We start from the raw sequence: 18082 nt of genomic DNA on the forward strand, positions 1-18082 counted from the left end.
TGTATGTTGAAACATGAAAAACAGAAAAATGAAGCTGAATTTCAAAGTGAAAAGAAAAAAAAACTAAATTTCTTCTTTTCAGAATTTTTTTTTTAATTATTAAAAACGAATGAAAACAAAAAAAAACGACAACAACAAACAAATTCATCTTTTTCTTTTGAAAATAATAATTTACATTAATTAAAATAATTTCTAGAAATATTAAAATAAAAATTAGGCTCTGATTGTTGTTGTTGTTATTGTAGCTGTTGTTATTGGTGTTGGTGTTATTGTTGTTGTTGTTGTCGATGTTATTGTTGTATTATTATCACAAACAGCATGATGATTATCATATTGAAAATGTTTTGATGATGAATTCTTTAAATGATGATTTGCATTTGAAAATTTATATGTTTCACTTTGATGTACAACGAATGAACTATCATCATCATCATAATATTCCAATTCTTCATTATAGATATGATTATCTGGAATTAAAAATTGTTTATTATTTGTTGTCCACATAATTCTAGTCAATATGGCAAAGGCAAGAAAATCGGCTGTTGATGAGAATCCTAATTTTTTTAAAAAAAAAGAATTTTCAATTTAAAAACAATGAAAACAAACTAATAATATATTTACCAGTAATAATTTTACAACGCCACATAAGATCAATATGTATGGCTACCATTGCAACCAATGGTAAATGTACGAACCAAACAAGCATACCGGCACCAAAATGTAAATAAAATTTTAATCGCCGTGAATCCTGTTCCAACATCATTGTATGCCGTAATTCATATATAAACCATAACATTAATACGATACGAAAACCGAGACTAATCCAACCGGGTACCGTATGAAATTCATCCACTTCTTCAATCATGTTCAATGAATTTTTCATCCATATAAATAACAATATATTGATAACAATATAAATGGTTGCCATAATTATCATTAAAGTTTTGGAGAATGTTTCCGGTTTAGTGAATGGCCATCCTTTTGCTATGACCAATACGAATAAAATTAACAAGGCCTAGGAAAATGGAAAAAAAAATTCATCATCATCATCATCATTATAAAATTTAAAATGTTCACATACGATTGACATAATTTTCATCACTTCAGCAATAATGAATAATGTTTCCAATCCTTTACCATTTTGAGCGAAAACAATTTTATGTAAACAAATGAAAAAATATGATAATGAATGTAGCAATAGAGAAATGGTAAATAAATAATTTAAATTTTTCATCTTCTTCTGCATAGATAGTAAATAGATTTGCATCAAGAACAGTATAATGTAACCAAAATCAAGTAGAATATAGAACCAAAAATTTTGTTGTTCATATGAAAATTGATAATCTGAATCAATTAGACGAGTAGTTAGACGATTATTAGGATGACCATTTACTATCCATAAATCATATGAAAGTAATGTTTTTGTATTTGATTTTCTTGTCCATATAAATGATGTTTGATTTAAAAATTTTCTACGACATGGTAATAATAATAGATACCAGAAACTGGCATCTTTCTGTTCATCAATAACATAGGTCAATTGATAATTTGGTATATTCATTTCTTGGCATTGATTATCACAGGTACCACCAGTGGGGCATGGTACATAACGAAAATATTCATCATCATCATCATTATCATCATTTGAGGAATTATGACAAATTTTTTCAGTATTTTTCGGATGAATAGCTTTGAAAATATCGGCACAAAATTTTCCACCCAAACCATCGTCAGTTTGATTACAATTCATATGAACATTTTTAGTTTTCTTATAAAGTTGATAAATATGTTTGAATAATGTACGATTTGCAAATAATAATATTCCCGAATTGAAATATGGATTCGATGAATCTAATATTGTTGAATGATTATTATTGTTTTTATTCAATAAAATTTTTCTATTCGATGATGACGATTGATGATTCAATAAGGTTATATTGCCAAACATATAACCACTAGTTTCAAGTCGATGATTCTGATCAGTACGTTGAAAACCAAATCTAGTTATCACCTGTGTAAACGAAATGAAAAAAAAATTCACCAAATGTCAACAACAGCAACAAAAAAAAATTCAAATCAATACCTTGAACAAAGTTGTTGATGGTGACCATATTCCCTGTACATGTATGCCATCGACCAATGTCCATAAAGAGAATAATGATAAAATCAATATATAGAATAGCCAAAAATATGTCCCCGGTGAACATTTTGACCGAGGCATATTTTTGAATCTTTCTTTTGTTTAATTTAGAAAGAAAATTTTGATTTTATAATTATGATAATGATGATGATGATGAAAATATGGCTACGTTGTTGCAATTCAAAGCATTTTTTGGCCTTAATAAGTAAAAATTAGGAAATTGTCAACGATGGCAATATATAAAAAAAAGTGACAAATTTTTTGTTCCCACTTTGTAATGAAAACAATCAACTATAACTCAACTCAATGGATATATAATCGATTCGATCATGGTATAAACACAGCTTTTTTTTCACAAACGTATCTGTTCTATTGATATTTTTTTCCGGTATTAAGATCTTTTTCATCGTTAATATCATTAACAGGATTTCTGGGATTATTTTGCCCCATATGAATGTTTGATTTATGTCATATTTTTGTTGGTCAAATTTTTGTCAATATTCAAAGATAAACGACACGTTTCCTGTCACGTGAATATTACTTGTAACGTATGAATTTGTTTATCGAAAGTTGTCGAAAATCATGCCTTGTGATTTTAATCAAAAAATAAAAAAAATTGATTTAATTTTGAAAAAATGGCCCGAAAACATGGAATCAAACGAAAAACGGTTATTAGTGATGATGATAAAAAATTACAACGAAAAGAGGCAAAACATTTGAAAGATTTTGGTGAAGAACATCCGATTAATGATAAAATTCGATTAGAAGATCGTTGTGTTAAACGTGTTTATGAAAATGATACAATTGATGATGATGACAAAAACAACGAGAAACATGATGATAATTCCTCGGAAATTGTTGATAAATCCGATATACAACCCAATTATTACGAAGAATTATTGAATGCGTAAGTATAATGCATTTTTTCCTACATTCATTGATTCTATATTTATCTTTAGATTTGGTAAAAAGAAAAATGTTGATCCACAATCCGATTCTAGTAGCGATGATGATGATGATGAAGTGAAGCTACCATCAGAAATTGATGAAAACGAAGATTTTGATGACGAAAATAATGATATCGATGATGATGATGATAATGATGACGATGAGCAGCAGCAGCAAATGAAATCGGAAAACAATACCGACGATAATTTTGCTCGACATTTTTTCACCAATTTTGATTCAACCGATATAGAATCATTAATGACATCGAAACAAATGATCAACAAACAATACTTGTGGCCAAACATTGGTTCATTTGTTGAATCACGATCGGATCGAAAATGTTTTGATTTAATTCAAATTGATGAACCGCCAAAAAATTTGGATAAAATTCAAGTGAAACCATTATTACGTGAAAATATTTCAAAAACATTGATAAAATCAACAAATAAAAAACAGCAAACATTAACAGCATTTCAATTGGAATTATTATCACTGTTAACAACGTATAAAAATCTATTCTATCCAGAACGAACCATAGAAAATGGTGAACAAATTCGTTTGGTCTATTCATTACATGCTTTGAATCATATTCTTCGTACACGTTCAAGAATCGTTTCACATAATGCTAAAATCAAAAATAATAATCAAAATTATGATAAAGATGAATATCGTGATCAAGGTCTTACCAGGCCAAAAGTATTGATCATATTACCATTTCGACATTCAGCATATTTAACGGTGAATATAATGGTTGATATACTTTTTGGTGATAACAAAGATTCTGATAAAAAAAGAATACATCTAATGAATTATAAACGTTTTCTTAAAGAATTTGGACCAGATTCTGCGGATGGATCAAAGATTAGTTCACGAAAACCAGATGATTATAAACAATTATTCGCTGGCAATATTGATGATTCATTTCGTGTAGGATTATCATTGACAAAAAAATCATTGAAATTATATTCAGATTTCTATTCATCCGATATAATCATAGCATCACCATTGGGTCTTCGTTTAATTATCGGTGCCGCTGGTGAAGAGAAACGTGATTTTGATTTTCTTTCATCCATCGATATGATCATTATGGATCAGGCCGATATTTTTCTTATGCAAAATTGGGAACATGTTCTTCATTTATTTGATCATCTTCATCGAAAACCTAATGAAACACATGGAGTGGATTTTTCTCGTGTAAAATTATGGGTCTTGGAATTATGGTCAAAATTTTATTATCAATTATTATTGTTCACTACAGTTCCATCGCCACTGATTACCGGATTTTTCAATAAATTTTCAACAAATTTTAGCGGTAAATTAATCATCCGTAATGAAATCCAAATTAATCGTGCAGCAATAAACAATGTTTACATTCAATGTTCACAAATATTTCATCGATTCGAATGTCAATCATATGGACAAATGGCCGATGCTAGATTTGAATTTTTTACGACAAAAATTCTGCCAAAATTTCGTCATGATCCAATGATGATTCGTACAATGATTTTTGTACCATCATATTTTGATTATGTTCGTCTACGTAATTATTTCCGTAATGATGATATAAGTTTTACACAGATTTGTGAATACTCTAAACCGGGTAAAGTGGCAAAAGCACGTCATATTTTCTTCTATGGTGGTCGTCATTTTCTTCTTTATACTGAACGTTATCATTTCTATAATCGGCCAACAATCAAAGGTATTCGTCATTTGATTTTCTATGAACCACCTGTTTATCCACAATTCTATTCAGAAATGGTGAATGCAATGAATCATGCAAATCAAGGTCAAAAAATGTTTACCGATTATAGTTCAATGTCGGTCACTGTTCTTTATAATAGATTCGATACGCCATCATTATTACCATTGGTTGGAACTAAATCAATGACAAAATTATTATCAAATGATGATTCTTCTTCAAATGTTCATATGTTTCTTACGGAAAATGTTTTACATTGATCATTGTAATAATTGATTTTCAATAAATTTTTCATCGTTTTTTTTTGAAGAACAAAAAAATGAAAAATTTTGTCTCAAATGATTGATCGAAACAATTTTCTAATTCAAATGATGGGTGGGTGTGGCGTCAATAATGGCTTAAAGAACAATATTTCAATAGTGTCCGTTTTCCAATCATAGCTACGATCATAGCTTATTATAGTGTCAAGATGCCCGAGTGGTTAAGGGGTTTGTTTCAGGCGGGTGTTTTTTATGGGTGTGGTACGCGTTGGGTAACATAAAAATTCTTAGTAACCAGAAAAAACAACTAATTCTCGCGAGAATTAGTGATTGTTGTTTCGTTTCAGGGGACAACATTTCTGGTTACCATTTGATTATTAATCATTAATTAAGAACTTTATGTGATGATGAACATACAAATCGACGGAAGTCGGCGTGGGTTCGAATCCCACTCTTGACAAAATGGTTTTTTTGTTGTTCATAGAACCGGAATTGAATAACACATTAGATCGATTTAGAATTGTTTTTGGAAAGGTCGCCAAACTGCTTGTGCTGACATCTATCCACCGTCATGGTTAGTTTTATGATGACAATAGCGCAACGAGCACGGCCATCATTCACATGTGTGTGAGTGTGTGTATTTTGTTTTTTGAGATTTTCTATCTTTTGTCAATTTTTTTTTTGTTTGAAATAAAAAAAACCAAAAAAAAATGGGTGTTGGTAATGCTGATATCAAACCGAACAACACTATTTATATTCGTAATCTTAATGAAAAGATTAAAAAAGAAGGTAAATCCACTTTTCGTATCATTATTATTTTCATGATTGATTCTTTTTTTTGTTGGTGATTTTATGTAGAATTGAAAAAATCACTTCATGCCATTTTTTCACAATTTGGAACAATTTTGGATATTCATGCAAAAAAATCATTGAAAATGCGTGGACAAGCATTTGTCATATTCAAAGATATTAACAGTGCATCAAATGCTATACGTTCGATGCAGAATTTTCCATTCTATGATAAACCAATGGTTTGTTTGTTTTTTTTTTGGAAATATTTCCGTAATTGATTCTAATTCTTTTTTTTCTTCATTATAGCAAATCCAATATGCACGAAAAGATTCCGATTTGATTGCCAAAATGAAAGGTACTTATATTGAACGACCGAAAATGCCACGTTCTGATGAACCGAAAAAGAAGAGAAAAGAAAAACGAACAGCACCGATAAACACTGTAAATGCAGCCGGTATTCCACATTCAGCATTAGCTGAACAACCACCAAACAATATTCTATTCTTAACGAATTTGCCACCAGAAACCACTGCACCAATGGTACAGGTATTGTTCACACAATTTTCTGGCTTTAAAGAAGCACGTCTTGTACCTGGCCGTTATGATATTGCATTCGTTGAATTTGAAACCGAATATCAAGCCGGTATGGCCAAGGATACATTACAAGGATTCAAAATAACACCCACACATGCTATTAAAATTACTTATGCTAAAAAATAGAATTCACATCATTATAATTATCAACCATCAATCATCATTATAATTATGGATATATTGTTTTTTTCCCTCATATTTAATAATAAAATTAAAATTTTTTTCTTTACGAGCAAATAGTTGTGAAAAATTTCTTTTCCATTTTTTTTTTAGAATTGAAAATTGACAAAATCAAAATTAGTAGAGAAAAACGTTGATAAATGTTCTGTTTTGTTTTGTTTTGTTTTGCTTGTGTTATATAATAATTTCTCTTTTTATGTTTTTGTGTGTGTGTATTTATGTGGGTGTGTGCCCGCCATCCGCCGCACAGTAAATCGATAGAATATTCTTTCACATTCAATGTTAATTCAGTTTGTGAGTGTGTGTGTGTGTTTCAAAGGAAACGGATCATCAAAAAAAAAATAATAAGATTTCATCATCATCATCAATCAATCATCATCATCATCATTGTTGTTGTTGTTGTTGTTTTTGTTTGTGGGTATGTGTTTAGTGTGTATGCAAAAAAAAGAAGAAGAAATGAAAAAGAAACAATTATTTAAAAATTTTTCTTGAAATTAATTCTTTTTATTATCAATTGCATCTTCATGTGCTTTTTTAACGATTGCCAATTTTGAATTATCATCCTCTACAGGTAGATCTTTATATGGCTGTTCTTTTGTACCATGAATCATTAGAATCCATTCTTTTATAAAACCATGTTGTTGTTCAGGACCAGAATGTGCTACCTCTAAACGCCAAACACCGCGTGGATTTTCACCCCATGTATGTGTGGTCATAAATGGCCATTTAACAAAACCATCATGTCCATCATCATCGTTTGGTCTACGGCTCAATATCATTGATCTAATTATTTATAGCGCAAATAAAAAAGTGAAAATGAATTCATTTAATTAATTTATCTACTACAACTTACTTGGTACCCATTGGTGATATAAGATATAATAAAACATCACCACGACGTGTTGAATTCAATGTAATCACTGCCTGTACATGTTCAATATAATTCACTTCAGTTTCGGTATTTGCACATGCATTTGTTTCAATATTCAATGTAAGGCTTCTATTCGTTGGTATTGATAAATTATCCGATACAATTGAACCGGCTTCACAATGATAACGTGGTGGTACTGTTTTCCATTGTTTGGACAATGCAACCATTGCACCGGCATCGAGTACACCGTAGCCAAATAAATGATTAAATTCTAAACCAACGCCATTCATATTCCAAAAGAAACGTTTCTTTGAATCATATAATGAATTTCGTTTTGAAGTCAGAACACACAAATGTTGTACATCACGCCATGTTAATGATGGGCTATTGTTTTTATTTTGAAATTGGAAAAAAAATTCAATTTAAATAATTTATATATGTATGATAAGGGCATCACACACACACAAACTTACTTGGCTTCCAATGCTAATGCAAATACACCAGCAGCTTCGGGTGCAGCAGCCGATGTACCTGAATGTGTTTTCGTACAACGTCCATATAGATCGGTAGTAGCTACACCTGTATGTGGATCTTTAGCTCCATTGCTAAAAGTCGATGCTAATGTACTTGAGCATGACTCATCATAATGAGCATTCTGACCATCATTAATAGCTGAATTAATTGAAATGGTCCACATTGATGCTGCATAACCATCACAATTACAATCATCATCTTCACCACCATCACCTGATGCCCATACATAGATATTACCTAATCCACGACGACCCTGTTTAGGAAAATTTTATTTGAAAAATGTTTACATTTTCATCATAATTTTATATAATATGACAAACCTCATTAACACCACGAACAATAGCACGCATCGTAGCATTTCTTGGGCCATCAACTGTTTTGCCATCATCAGTTGGTCCCCATGATGCACTATAGATATCGATCAAATCTGGTTCATGTCCCATTGAATTAGCTTCAATCAAATCGGTCATATATGGTTGATCAAGCATTCGTATACCGGCCACTTTAGAATCATATGCAACACCAACACCACAAATGCCATTATCTCGTTTAGCAGCCACTTCACCAGCACATCTAGTACCGTGGCTATTAAACCAATCATCCGTATAACGTGGATATGGATATGGATCATTGCTACTAAAATCATAGCTTGCTTTTGCATTCTGTTTACATTATCGTTGTTATATAGCAAAAAAAAATTAAACAAAAATTTAAAAAGTCAAAAGGCTTCATAACAAACTTACATAATTATCTTTAAGATCTGGATGCATATAATCAACACCATCATCCATAATGGCTGTGGTTACATTTTTACCGGTTATACCTTGCGCCCAAGCTATTTGATTATTTGGTTAAAAAAAAATTAAAATTTAATCGACACCTACACACATTAAAAAAAACAACATACCAGCTTCAACATTTAAATCTAAACGTGGTTTACCACCATTTTGTCCAGTATTCTTTAAATACCATTGATATTGAAAGAATGGATCATTTGGATCATTTTGTAGTTGTAAATTTTCAATTTCATCCAATACTAATGATTTATAGCCACGTTTTATACGACGGAAGCCTAATTGTTGTTGTGCCGATTCAATCTGAAATCGATTTGATCATCAATATTTATTGGTATTTGATTATAGGAATAAAAGAATGAAAAAGTTAACAAAACAAAAAAAAACACGTAAATGAATAATAAACGAAAAAGTTTATCTCTCTCGTTCTTTCTCATATTCATTGCCACTAATCGGATTTATTATCGGAAAAAAATTCGAACACAAAAACACAAACATCACATACCCACACGGTAGAAATAGTATATCCTATCCTATTCATTAAAATTTTACTAGATTCCAACTCTTTTTATTTTCTAATTTTGTTTTCAAACACCAACATAAAATGTTCAATTATCCATCGTTTTGTTGTCTATTTGTTGTTGTTGTTGTTGTTTCATGAAATGAAAATATCAAATTCAAACAATTTAGGATTAAAACCGATTCGACTCGACTCGACTCGACTCGACTCGACTATTTGACTAAATTAACAATGCAATGAGTCAAAATTAACAAATTTTGACAGTGAAGCAAACTTTTTTTCCCTTCTTTTCTTTTGTTTTCACTTTTTTCCTCAACAACAACAACAACAACGACAAAAGCAATCAAGAATTGCAAAGTTTTTTTTTCTTTTTCTCAAAACACACATGATTATGATTCTGGTGATATCATTTGTCTTATTTTGAAAAATTCTACCACATTGGAGGAAAAAGTAGAAAAGAAAAACTTTCCGAAAATCAATTATCTTTCAGTAAAAAAAAATTATCAAACATTGCCAGTAAATCATTTGTTATTTGGCCGGCAATTTAGTCATTTAGTCATCTATTGGATTAAAATTAATGATGATGATTTTTTTTCATCTTGATTCTTTACATGTGCTACTACTACAACTACTACTGCTACTACCACGTAAATGATAAGGGTCATGACGATCATTTTAATTCAATTGAAAAAAAGAAGACAACTTACCAAATGATCAGATCGAAGTTTACGATAATGGCCAATACTACGTTTATTACGTGCATGTGGTAATGCACGATGTTGAAAATGATATTCACGCTGCGAGCCTAATATCTGTTGTTGTTGTTGTTGTATGTGGGTGTGGGTGTGGGTGTGTGTGTGTTTTGGTGGACATGATGATAGAGAGAGAAAAAAAAATGAACAAACAAAGATAAAAAACAAAATGAGAAAATAATAATGATAATAATCATCAGTCATTTTTTTGAAAAATATAATAAGCCAACACAATACACAGACAGACACACAATCGAAAGAAAAACGAATAAAAATTGATTTTGATCGATCGATTTTTTCTCGTTCAACTTATATATGAATATATCGATCAATTTTTTTTTTTGGAATCCAATTATTTTTATTGTCATTATATAATTGACATTTCCAGTGCTGTTGACGAATTTTCATTTTCATTTTTTACTCTGATAGTGTGGTGTATTGATATTTTTTTTTTTTTTTTTGTTGTTCAATTCTTACCGGACCAAGATTTATAAATCCATGTTTTTTGGCTATCTGATGGGCTAATTGTTGATCAATATTACGACGAAATCTAATTTGAAATGAATTGGTAAACACTTCATTTTGATGATGATTATGATTATTAGGGGTAAACTGTAATGATTGTTCTACAGTAATAATCATTATTATTAATATGGTCAACATGATCATCATGAACATTTTTGATGATTTGCATAAATAATTTCGTCGCTGCAATAATAATGGCCACCATATTGATGATTTCGATGATGATAATGTTGATAATAATAATGATGATGATGGTGATCGATGAGATTTTGTTACAGATAGCCAATCATATTTTCTTGTTGCAGTTGTGGTTTTATGATTTTTATTTAAAAAATTTAAATAATCATCATCATCATCATTGTTGTTGTTGTTGTTGTTGACAACATCGTGCCTTAATTTCGATGTTGTCGTTGTATCATCATTCTTCATATGATGATTGTAATTATAATGATTTTTATCGTTGTCGTTGGTGTCGCTGCCGCTGCCGCTGTTGTTGTTGTTGTTGTTGTTATTTTGATGATAACATTCGAATATGCTGGATCTATTGGATGACATGACACAAAACAATAGTAAAAATGATGAAACGAGCTAGAAAAGAAAAATCACAATGAAAAAAAAATAGATAGATGGATGATTGTTGAATTAATCGATTGATTTAATCGATTTTTTTTCCGTATTCAATCAATCGATGATAAGCCAGCCATTCGGGTAGAACCAAAAAATAAATAAATTTCAATTTGAATTGAAGAAAAATTTTTGGATCTAAACAATCGGTCGTAATAATCACATACAAACAAACTGAACAAAAATCACATCACATGATTTAAAACAAAACAAGCAAACAAGCAAACAACAACAACTACGACGACGACAACAACAACAAAATACAAAAAATGTCCATCACTGTCTGTCTTTCACTTTTATTATACACACGATAAATGTGAAAAAAAAAAATTTCCAACAACCAAAAATGACTACCAAAAACAATAATAACGAAAACGACGACAACAACAACAACAACAATAACAACAATCTGATTGAACAACTAATGAATACTCAATGGAAAATAGATGAATAGAGTGAATGCAAGAAATATGAGTGAAAACCGATGTTCGACACAAACAAACACAAACACAAACGAATACGAATAACAAAAAAAAAAAAAAAATTCTCGACGTCAAACGTTATGAGAATATTTTCCATTCTCTGTTGTTTGCCATCTACAGTTATATATAGGCCATATTTTTCTTCTAATATAGGGTATTATTTGTATGATGATGGAATAGTGGTACCAAAAAAAAAACAAAAAAAAAATCGAAATTCCTGAAAAAAACTAGAATTTCAGAATCGTTTGCGTTGAATCTAGTCTATAGTCTTTCTTTCGTTTTTATTATTATTATTATTTTGGACCATTTAGATATGCGCACATTGATCATCCTTGGCACTTTTGGAATATTAAAAGAATGAATGAATCGATTTTGTCAGAATCGATTTATTCTATATATATATACAGATGTATTTGAAAAATATCCAAGAATTTTTTCCATACACACACACACACACAGTGAGATAGCAATTTGAGTGATTCCAATTCGTGAATATCTATTTTTCCCCCTTCAGTGAACAGGACAGTCTCATATTCTCATGAATTTATACCAGAATTTTTTTTTTTTTTTTTGATAGTGAAGAATTTCGGTTGATGATGTGTTCCATTTTGTATCCGACACGAACAAAATTCAATATATATTGTTGAAACAGGAATTCCAGTAGGTGGCATTACTTGTCACTTGGAGGTTATCAGTGGTTTTCAACCGTTTTTTTTTGTTTATTTGGGTTCGCTCGGATATATAATACCAGTGGATATAATTCCTTTATCTCTTCTTCAAGTGGCTAATATCTAAAAATATCCGTGGACAAGCATAATTGATTGTAAACACAAACACACAGCATTAAATATTTTTCTTGTTGTGTTGTCGTGGCAATAATTCAATATCCGATGAGAGAAAAAAAAACGAACGACTAACCATCGATACAATCGATTCGAATGTTAATTTTTCATCAATATATTCGATTTTTATTTTTTATTTATTTATAACTGCTGCTGTTTTTGTCACCACAATCCACTTTTTTTTATGGAAAATTATTATTTATTTCCATGAAATTATGCAGAATTCACATGATGATGATGATGATGATTAACGATTCTATCAACGTTTTTTTTCTGGTTGTTTGGCTAGCTTATCGTAGAAAAACAAAAAAAAAAAATTCTGTCACATTTGTAATTCCAATCAATATAATTCGGCCAATGGAATTAAAATTGATTGATCATCAGCATCAATGTCGTCATCATCATCAAATTCAACATAATCGATGAGTTCAAATAATATTGCCTTTTATTTAATGGAATGATGATGAAAAAAAAACGATATATTTGTAATTCTGTTGATTGAATCGTTGGCACATAATGTAGGATTTCTTCATCGATCAAATCGAATCACATCGAATTATCATCATTTCGCAATAATAAAATGGATTTTGCGTTCTTTCAAATCAATGCGTAGGTGTTTTGGTTTTTTGATTCGTTGAAACTTATTGAGACTATGGCTGCCACAATCAATAATGATTATCGTTTTGTTTCAACAAAAAAAAATTCTGAATTTTTGAAAGTTCAAAAAGATTTCTATAGAAACATAAAAAAAATTAATTCAATTCAATGGATAGAATTTGAACATTCGGAACATTTTTCCGGTTTGATTTTTTTCCACCAAAGCTGCACTTTGCAAAAAAAAAACTTTTCATTTAATGAAAATTCAATGGAAAGGGTTCAGTTTTTTTTTCATTTTTTTTCCACATTCCACATATTTACATTTTCGATGATCAAGTTTGATTTGATGGAAAAAAATTTCATTCAATTGTCATTCATAATCATCACATTACAAACACACACCCACACACACACATACCGATTCATTGTGTCAATCTAAAATGAAATTCATTCGAATTTATTCAAATATTCGATTCCACTATTTTCATCCAACTGTGTGTGTGTGTTCAAATGGAATTTGAAATCATTTATATTCTTTTATTTCCCTATAGTGTTTCAATGATGATGATGGATTTATTTGCATTTTACATCTACGTTTGTTAGTTTGTCTATGTGTGTTTTGCATTTATAATTCTTGAAAATTCTTGAGAATATCTCAACGATCAATTTGTGAACAAACAAACAAACAAAAAAAAATTATTTTGGGAATTGACCATCATTGCCACCATTTTTATGATAACAAGACACACAGCAGCAGCAGTAAATGGCAAATATATTAATATGCAACAGACATGTGAATTTTATTTTTCAAAAAAAAAAAAAAATCCAAATTCTTGTCGTCGTTGTCGTTTTTATATATATTATCATTATCGTTTTATTCGCACATATTCTGTTTATTTCATCATAAATTTCAAACAAACTAGTTTTATGGTTCTTTTCTGAAAATTCTGAATGCTGAAAATGTTTGAAAAGCAATTTTTTTTTTTTGCTATATATAAATAAAACTTTGTTAAATGATGATAACGATGATGAGTTTGAATTGGCTGGCCGGTGGTTCCAAAAAAAAAAAAAAAAACTACAACATCATCAACATCCAGGGCAATGAAAACAAAAACGCCATGATGGAACTTTCTGCTTGAACACACACACACACACACACAGAATAATTTTTTCTTTCCATCTCTCATGGAGTGATTGACGTCATTCGTGGTTGCCTTTATATATATAGTAGTAAGTTATTATATAAAAAAATAATTGAAAAAAACAGCAGCAGTACTTAGAAGAATATAACAACAATCAAGCATCGTGTGTACGTCATTCAAAGAATATTGAAAGAATATTCTTTCGTTTGTTCATTTTTTTTTTGTTTTGTTTTGTTTTCTTTTAGGCTAAAATAAAATGATTCTCATCTTTTTCCATTTGATGATTGATATATTAAATTCATTTCATCATTTTGTTGTTTTTATCTCTCTATATATAGTATGCTGCCCGGCATTTATATTCGTTTATTTAATCAAAAATAAAATTTAATTGCAATAAATATATGGACAAAATTATATGTAATTCATATGCAATAATGTCTATATAAATTTTACCTGTGTATCATGCATACACTTGAAACCTGTTATATCATCATCATCATCATCATCATTAATAGGCCGGATGGAATGTCATGTCTTGCAGCGAATCTAGAATGAATTCTGGATGATCAATTTTTTTTTTTATTCATCATCATCACCACCATAATATAAAAAAAAAACAACGGCAATAAAAGTATCAAAAAAAAAAAAAAAAAAATTCTCTGAAATGACAAAAATTCATTGTCATTTCATCATCATCATCATCAATTTTCTTGTTGTTTTTGTTTCTATTTTGATATAGCCAAATTGAACATCTGATTTTTTTTCCCATACAGCTTCACATTGTCTTTATCAATGATAAAAAAAAATTGGCTGTCAAATTGTATGGAACGATTTGGGCAAAATAATCTGTTTATTGCCGTAATTTTTTTTTTTTGTTGGTCAACAAACAAACAGAAACTCGACTTTTTTTTCTGGAATGTCGTTGGCTATTCGTCGTATATTTATGTTTGTCTTTGTTGTTGACCAAATTAATAGTGTGTGTGTGTGTGTTTGTCTGTAAACTTTCACGATTTATCTTATTTTACACAATTATAAATCTTCATTCATTCATTCATTCATTCATTTGAATTTGAATTTGAATTGAATGTTTGTTTTAGCTGCTTTTTTTCACTCTGTAATGGCTATTCTTTAATTTTAATGTTTATAGATAGATAGATTAATGTCGATATAATATAGTTTGAGTATCGTGGCGCTTGGCGTTTGGTGGTGGTGGCAGAGATAATGTTTACATTTTAGTTTTGTTGCTGTTGTTGTTGTTGTTATTTTGGCTACACAGGAAAAAATCCAATTTTAACATTGACATTTACTACTACACATTCGCACACACACACACACACACAAAAATTGGGATTAAATTTCCGAATACATTTTTTTGTCGGGTATTTCAAAAAAAAAAAAAAAATGAAATGAAATGAAATGAAAAAAAATTTTATTCTCCGTCATCTTGTGATTCAATGAAAATCAGTCAGTTGGTTGGTTGGTTATCCAATTTCATCATCATTGAAATGAATGAATTAATGAGCGCGTGTGTGTGGGTGTAGGTAGGTGGGTATATATGTGCGATAATTAACACGTATCACACCAATTACATATATGTGACAATTGGAATTCAATTCATGTAAATGTGTGGAATATATATATATAAATATAAATTATATGATGATATATGATAATTTGGGCTGTTGTTGAATGTGGCATGTATAATAATTAGTCAAATTTTGATGATTTATTGTCGTTGTCGTTGTTGTTGTTGTTGTTGTTGTTGGTTTCAAAGTTCTTCATGACATTTATATGCTTTACGACAATCGGCACCATTACGTCCAATACGTATGGCTTCAAAACTAGCACCAAATGGTAGTGAACGTTGATTTTCCAACATATAACTGGTTGCATATCTATGTAAAAAGAGATTTTTTTTTTTAATTTTTTTTTTTTTTTTTTTTTTTTTTGGTATTACTTCAATCAAACTTACCCTCCAACCTGTGCAATTAGATTACCCAATTCACGACTTTCACGTGCTGCATTCGATGCACCTTCACAAATGGAACGTTTTATACATTGTTTATCGGTGGCCAATACCGATTTAACATAACCTTGTATCATTGATATACCAGCTTGTGCTGCATTATCCATTGTATCTCTTAATCGTGATGTTGTTGATGTTGAACGTGCACGTTGTCCAAATGATGATTTTAATACTTCTAACATCTAGTAATAGTAGTAGTAGGGGTAAATTTTTTTTTTTTTTTTTTTTTTGAAAAAATTTTCAAATTTAAACCACACAACATACCTTGACAAAAACATTCAACACTTGACGTGAAGTGACCATTGATTCTTCATTTGTACCGAATAATAATTTTAACATTGTTTTCACTACATTTTTTGTATTCAAATATTGTAATATTTCACGTTTATCTTGACTTAGCCGTATGTTACGATCATCGAGAAAATTATCAGCATTTGATGTTGAATTTGTGAATGAAAAATTTATTTGTGGCTGCTGCTGCTGCTGCTGCTGATGTTGTTGAATTGATGATGATGATGATGATGATGATGAATGTCCATTTGAATTATTTAGTTGTTGTTGAACGTATTGGCCATTGGTAAGCCAAAGAATTGATGTAAAATTAATGAGAAAAATAAACAGATTGAATGAATGCATTTTTTTCGGTTTCTTTGCGATTTTTTAACAGAATCGACAAGAATTGAAAATTTTTTTTCCTTCTACTTCAACACGTTGTTATATATCCAATCGAACAAACCGTTACATCGACACTACTGTTTGTGTGTGTGTGTGTGTATGTCTTTGAACAAGACGTCAAGGAAGGTAATGAAAAAATTTTTATTATTGAGGATATCAAGGTAGGTCATCCATCCAGATAATTCTTCTTATACAAAACATTCGTTTGCTCTTTTTTTTCAACAAATTCATTGTGAATACCGGTTTTTTTTTGTTTGGTTGTTCGCAGCCAATCTATGGTATCAACCTCAATCATCATCATCATCATCATCATCATGATCATTTTTTTCAATTCGACTGGATTCTATTGAAATTCATTTACCGTTACCTTGTTGTTCAAGTTTTCCGTTTTCAATATAAAGAGTTGCCGGTTTTTAAAGATTTTCTTTACAACAAAAAAAAAACAAAACAAAACAAAACAAGTCAATACCAAATACCAGATGCAAACGCATAAGAAATACTTGTTTTTATTTGGCCACCACTACTACCTGGTGATGATCATTACTGGTCACAAGAACAAGTTCAAGGTTCAGCATTTTCTGGAAAATACGAACAACAAACAAACGAAAAAAAAAATGTTGGCCACACACAAAAAAAAAACTTGTCGAACCATTTTTTTTTCCTTATTCGTTTGTTGTTTGTGGCCAACATTTTCGCCCATATATACTGAACACACGGATGAATCACACACATGGATGGATGGTCGAAAATAATAACAAAAAAAAACAGATCAATTTGTCATTGTCGGGGTAATGCTTTCGGTTATTTTTTTTCCATCATCATCATCAAATTGATATCAAAAAAAAAAAAAAAAATCACTGAACTGGTGAAATAAAAATTTAGGCCACAAAATTAAGAAAAAATAAGAATCACATATCACACACACACACCAGTGTTATTATAGTGGCTATTTTGACATTAAAATAGCCAGAAAAAAAAATCGAACGTTTTAAAAGCAAAGAAAATTACATTATCCCATTGTGTGTGTGTGTGTGTGTACGGGAATTATAGACCAAAAAGACCGTTTTTTTTTCTTTCGATAATTG

The 18082-nt window shown here is 30.0% G+C and overlaps 5 protein-coding genes and 1 non-coding gene across 7 annotated transcripts; 3 read left to right on the forward strand and 3 right to left on the reverse strand.

Moving 5' to 3' along the window:
- Positions 1–68: 68 nt before the first annotated feature.
- On the reverse strand, positions 69–2468 carry LOC124499717 (uncharacterized). The gene is made up of 4 exons (XM_047063662.2): positions 2084–2468; positions 1082–2011; positions 622–1015; positions 69–554 (listed from the first exon to the last, which is right to left on the reverse strand). Exons 1-4 carry the CDS (start codon positions 2219–2221, stop codon positions 214–216), a joined length of 1803 nt encoding a protein of 600 aa, XP_046919618.2. The 5' UTR covers positions 2222–2468; the 3' UTR covers positions 69–213.
- Positions 2469–2695: 227 nt separating this feature from the next.
- Positions 2696–5114, forward strand: LOC124499026 (U3 small nucleolar RNA-associated protein 25 homolog). The gene is made up of 2 exons (XM_047062871.2): positions 2696–3047; positions 3100–5114. The coding sequence occupies exons 1-2, from the start codon at positions 2776–2778 to the stop codon at positions 5045–5047; spliced, it is 2220 nt and encodes a 739-aa protein (XP_046918827.2). The 5' UTR covers positions 2696–2775; the 3' UTR covers positions 5048–5114.
- A 136-nt stretch (positions 5115–5250) lies between these two features.
- TRNAL-CAG (transfer RNA leucine (anticodon CAG)) lies at positions 5251–5507 on the forward strand. Its single transcript has 2 exons — positions 5251–5287; positions 5462–5507. It is a non-coding gene; the product is annotated as a tRNA-Leu (tRNA).
- A 159-nt stretch (positions 5508–5666) lies between these two features.
- snf (U1 small nuclear ribonucleoprotein A snf) lies at positions 5667–6662 on the forward strand. Its single transcript, XM_047062877.2, has 3 exons — positions 5667–5836; positions 5906–6078; positions 6146–6662. The coding sequence occupies exons 1-3, from the start codon at positions 5758–5760 to the stop codon at positions 6557–6559; spliced, it is 666 nt and encodes a 221-aa protein (XP_046918833.2). The 5' UTR covers positions 5667–5757; the 3' UTR covers positions 6560–6662.
- A 99-nt stretch (positions 6663–6761) lies between these two features.
- amon (prohormone processing protease amontillado) lies at positions 6762–11817 on the reverse strand. The gene is made up of 8 exons (XM_047062870.2): positions 10562–11817; positions 10040–10144; positions 8926–9115; positions 8762–8853; positions 8339–8680; positions 7958–8271; positions 7467–7868; positions 6762–7396 (listed from the first exon to the last, which is right to left on the reverse strand). Exons 1-8 carry the CDS (start codon positions 11162–11164, stop codon positions 7108–7110), a joined length of 2337 nt encoding a protein of 778 aa, XP_046918826.2. The 5' UTR covers positions 11165–11817; the 3' UTR covers positions 6762–7107.
- Positions 11818–15708: 3891 nt separating this feature from the next.
- LOC124499027 (uncharacterized) lies at positions 15709–17859 on the reverse strand. 2 transcript variants are annotated; one of them, XM_047062875.2, is made up of 4 exons: positions 17525–17859; positions 16587–17421; positions 16269–16504; positions 15709–16191 (listed from the first exon to the last, which is right to left on the reverse strand). In XM_047062875.2, the coding sequence occupies exons 2-4, from the start codon at positions 16956–16958 to the stop codon at positions 16065–16067; spliced, it is 735 nt and encodes a 244-aa protein (XP_046918831.2). In that variant the 5' UTR covers positions 16959–17421; positions 17525–17859; the 3' UTR covers positions 15709–16064. The 2 variants fall into 2 exon arrangements, with proteins under 2 accessions (XP_046918831.2, XP_046918828.2); XM_047062872.2 differs by having other exon boundaries at positions 17498–17859.
- Between the last annotated feature and the right edge of the window lie 223 nt (positions 17860–18082).

This window comes from Dermatophagoides farinae, chromosome 2, assembly GCF_024713945.1.
Source record: "Dermatophagoides farinae isolate YC_2012a chromosome 2, ASM2471394v1, whole genome shotgun sequence".
In the NCBI taxonomy this organism is placed as follows: Eukaryota; Metazoa; Arthropoda; class Arachnida; order Sarcoptiformes; family Pyroglyphidae; genus Dermatophagoides; species Dermatophagoides farinae.

Coding starts and splice junctions, on each gene's coding strand:
- LOC124499026 (XM_047062871.2), top strand. CDS start 2,776: ATGGCCCGAAAACATGGAATCAAACGAAAAACGGTTATTAGTGATGAT. Junction 3,048..3,099: donor TACGAAGAATTATTGAATGC/GTAAGTATAATG, acceptor ATTTATCTTTAG/ATTTGGTAAAAAGAAAAATG.
- amon (XM_047062870.2), bottom strand. CDS start 11,164: ATGTCATCCAATAGATCCAGCATATTCGAATGTTATCATCAAAATAAC. Junction 7,869..7,957: donor GCATTAGCATTGGAAGCCAA/GTAAGTTTGTGT, acceptor TAAAAACAATAG/CCCATCATTAACATGGCGTG. Junction 7,397..7,466: donor ATATCACCAATGGGTACCAA/GTAAGTTGTAGT, acceptor ATAAATAATTAG/ATCAATGATATTGAGCCGTA.
- LOC124499027 (XM_047062875.2), bottom strand. CDS start 16,958: ATGCATTCATTCAATCTGTTTATTTTTCTCATTAATTTTACATCAATT. Junction 16,505..16,586: donor TGTTGAATGTTTTTGTCAAG/GTATGTTGTGTG, acceptor TACTATTACTAG/ATGTTAGAAGTATTAAAATC. Junction 16,192..16,268: donor CTAATTGCACAGGTTGGAGG/GTAAGTTTGATT, acceptor CTTTTTACATAG/ATATGCAACCAGTTATATGT.
- snf (XM_047062877.2), top strand. CDS start 5,758: ATGGGTGTTGGTAATGCTGATATCAAACCGAACAACACTATTTATATT. Junction 5,837..5,905: donor TGAAAAGATTAAAAAAGAAG/GTAAATCCACTT, acceptor GATTTTATGTAG/AATTGAAAAAATCACTTCAT. Junction 6,079..6,145: donor CATTCTATGATAAACCAATG/GTTTGTTTGTTT, acceptor TCTTCATTATAG/CAAATCCAATATGCACGAAA.
- LOC124499717 (XM_047063662.2), bottom strand. CDS start 2,221: ATGCCTCGGTCAAAATGTTCACCGGGGACATATTTTTGGCTATTCTAT. Junction 2,012..2,083: donor CATCAACAACTTTGTTCAAG/GTATTGATTTGA, acceptor TCGTTTACACAG/GTGATAACTAGATTTGGTTT. Junction 1,016..1,081: donor TGATGAAAATTATGTCAATC/GTATGTGAACAT, acceptor CCATTTTCCTAG/GCCTTGTTAATTTTATTCGT.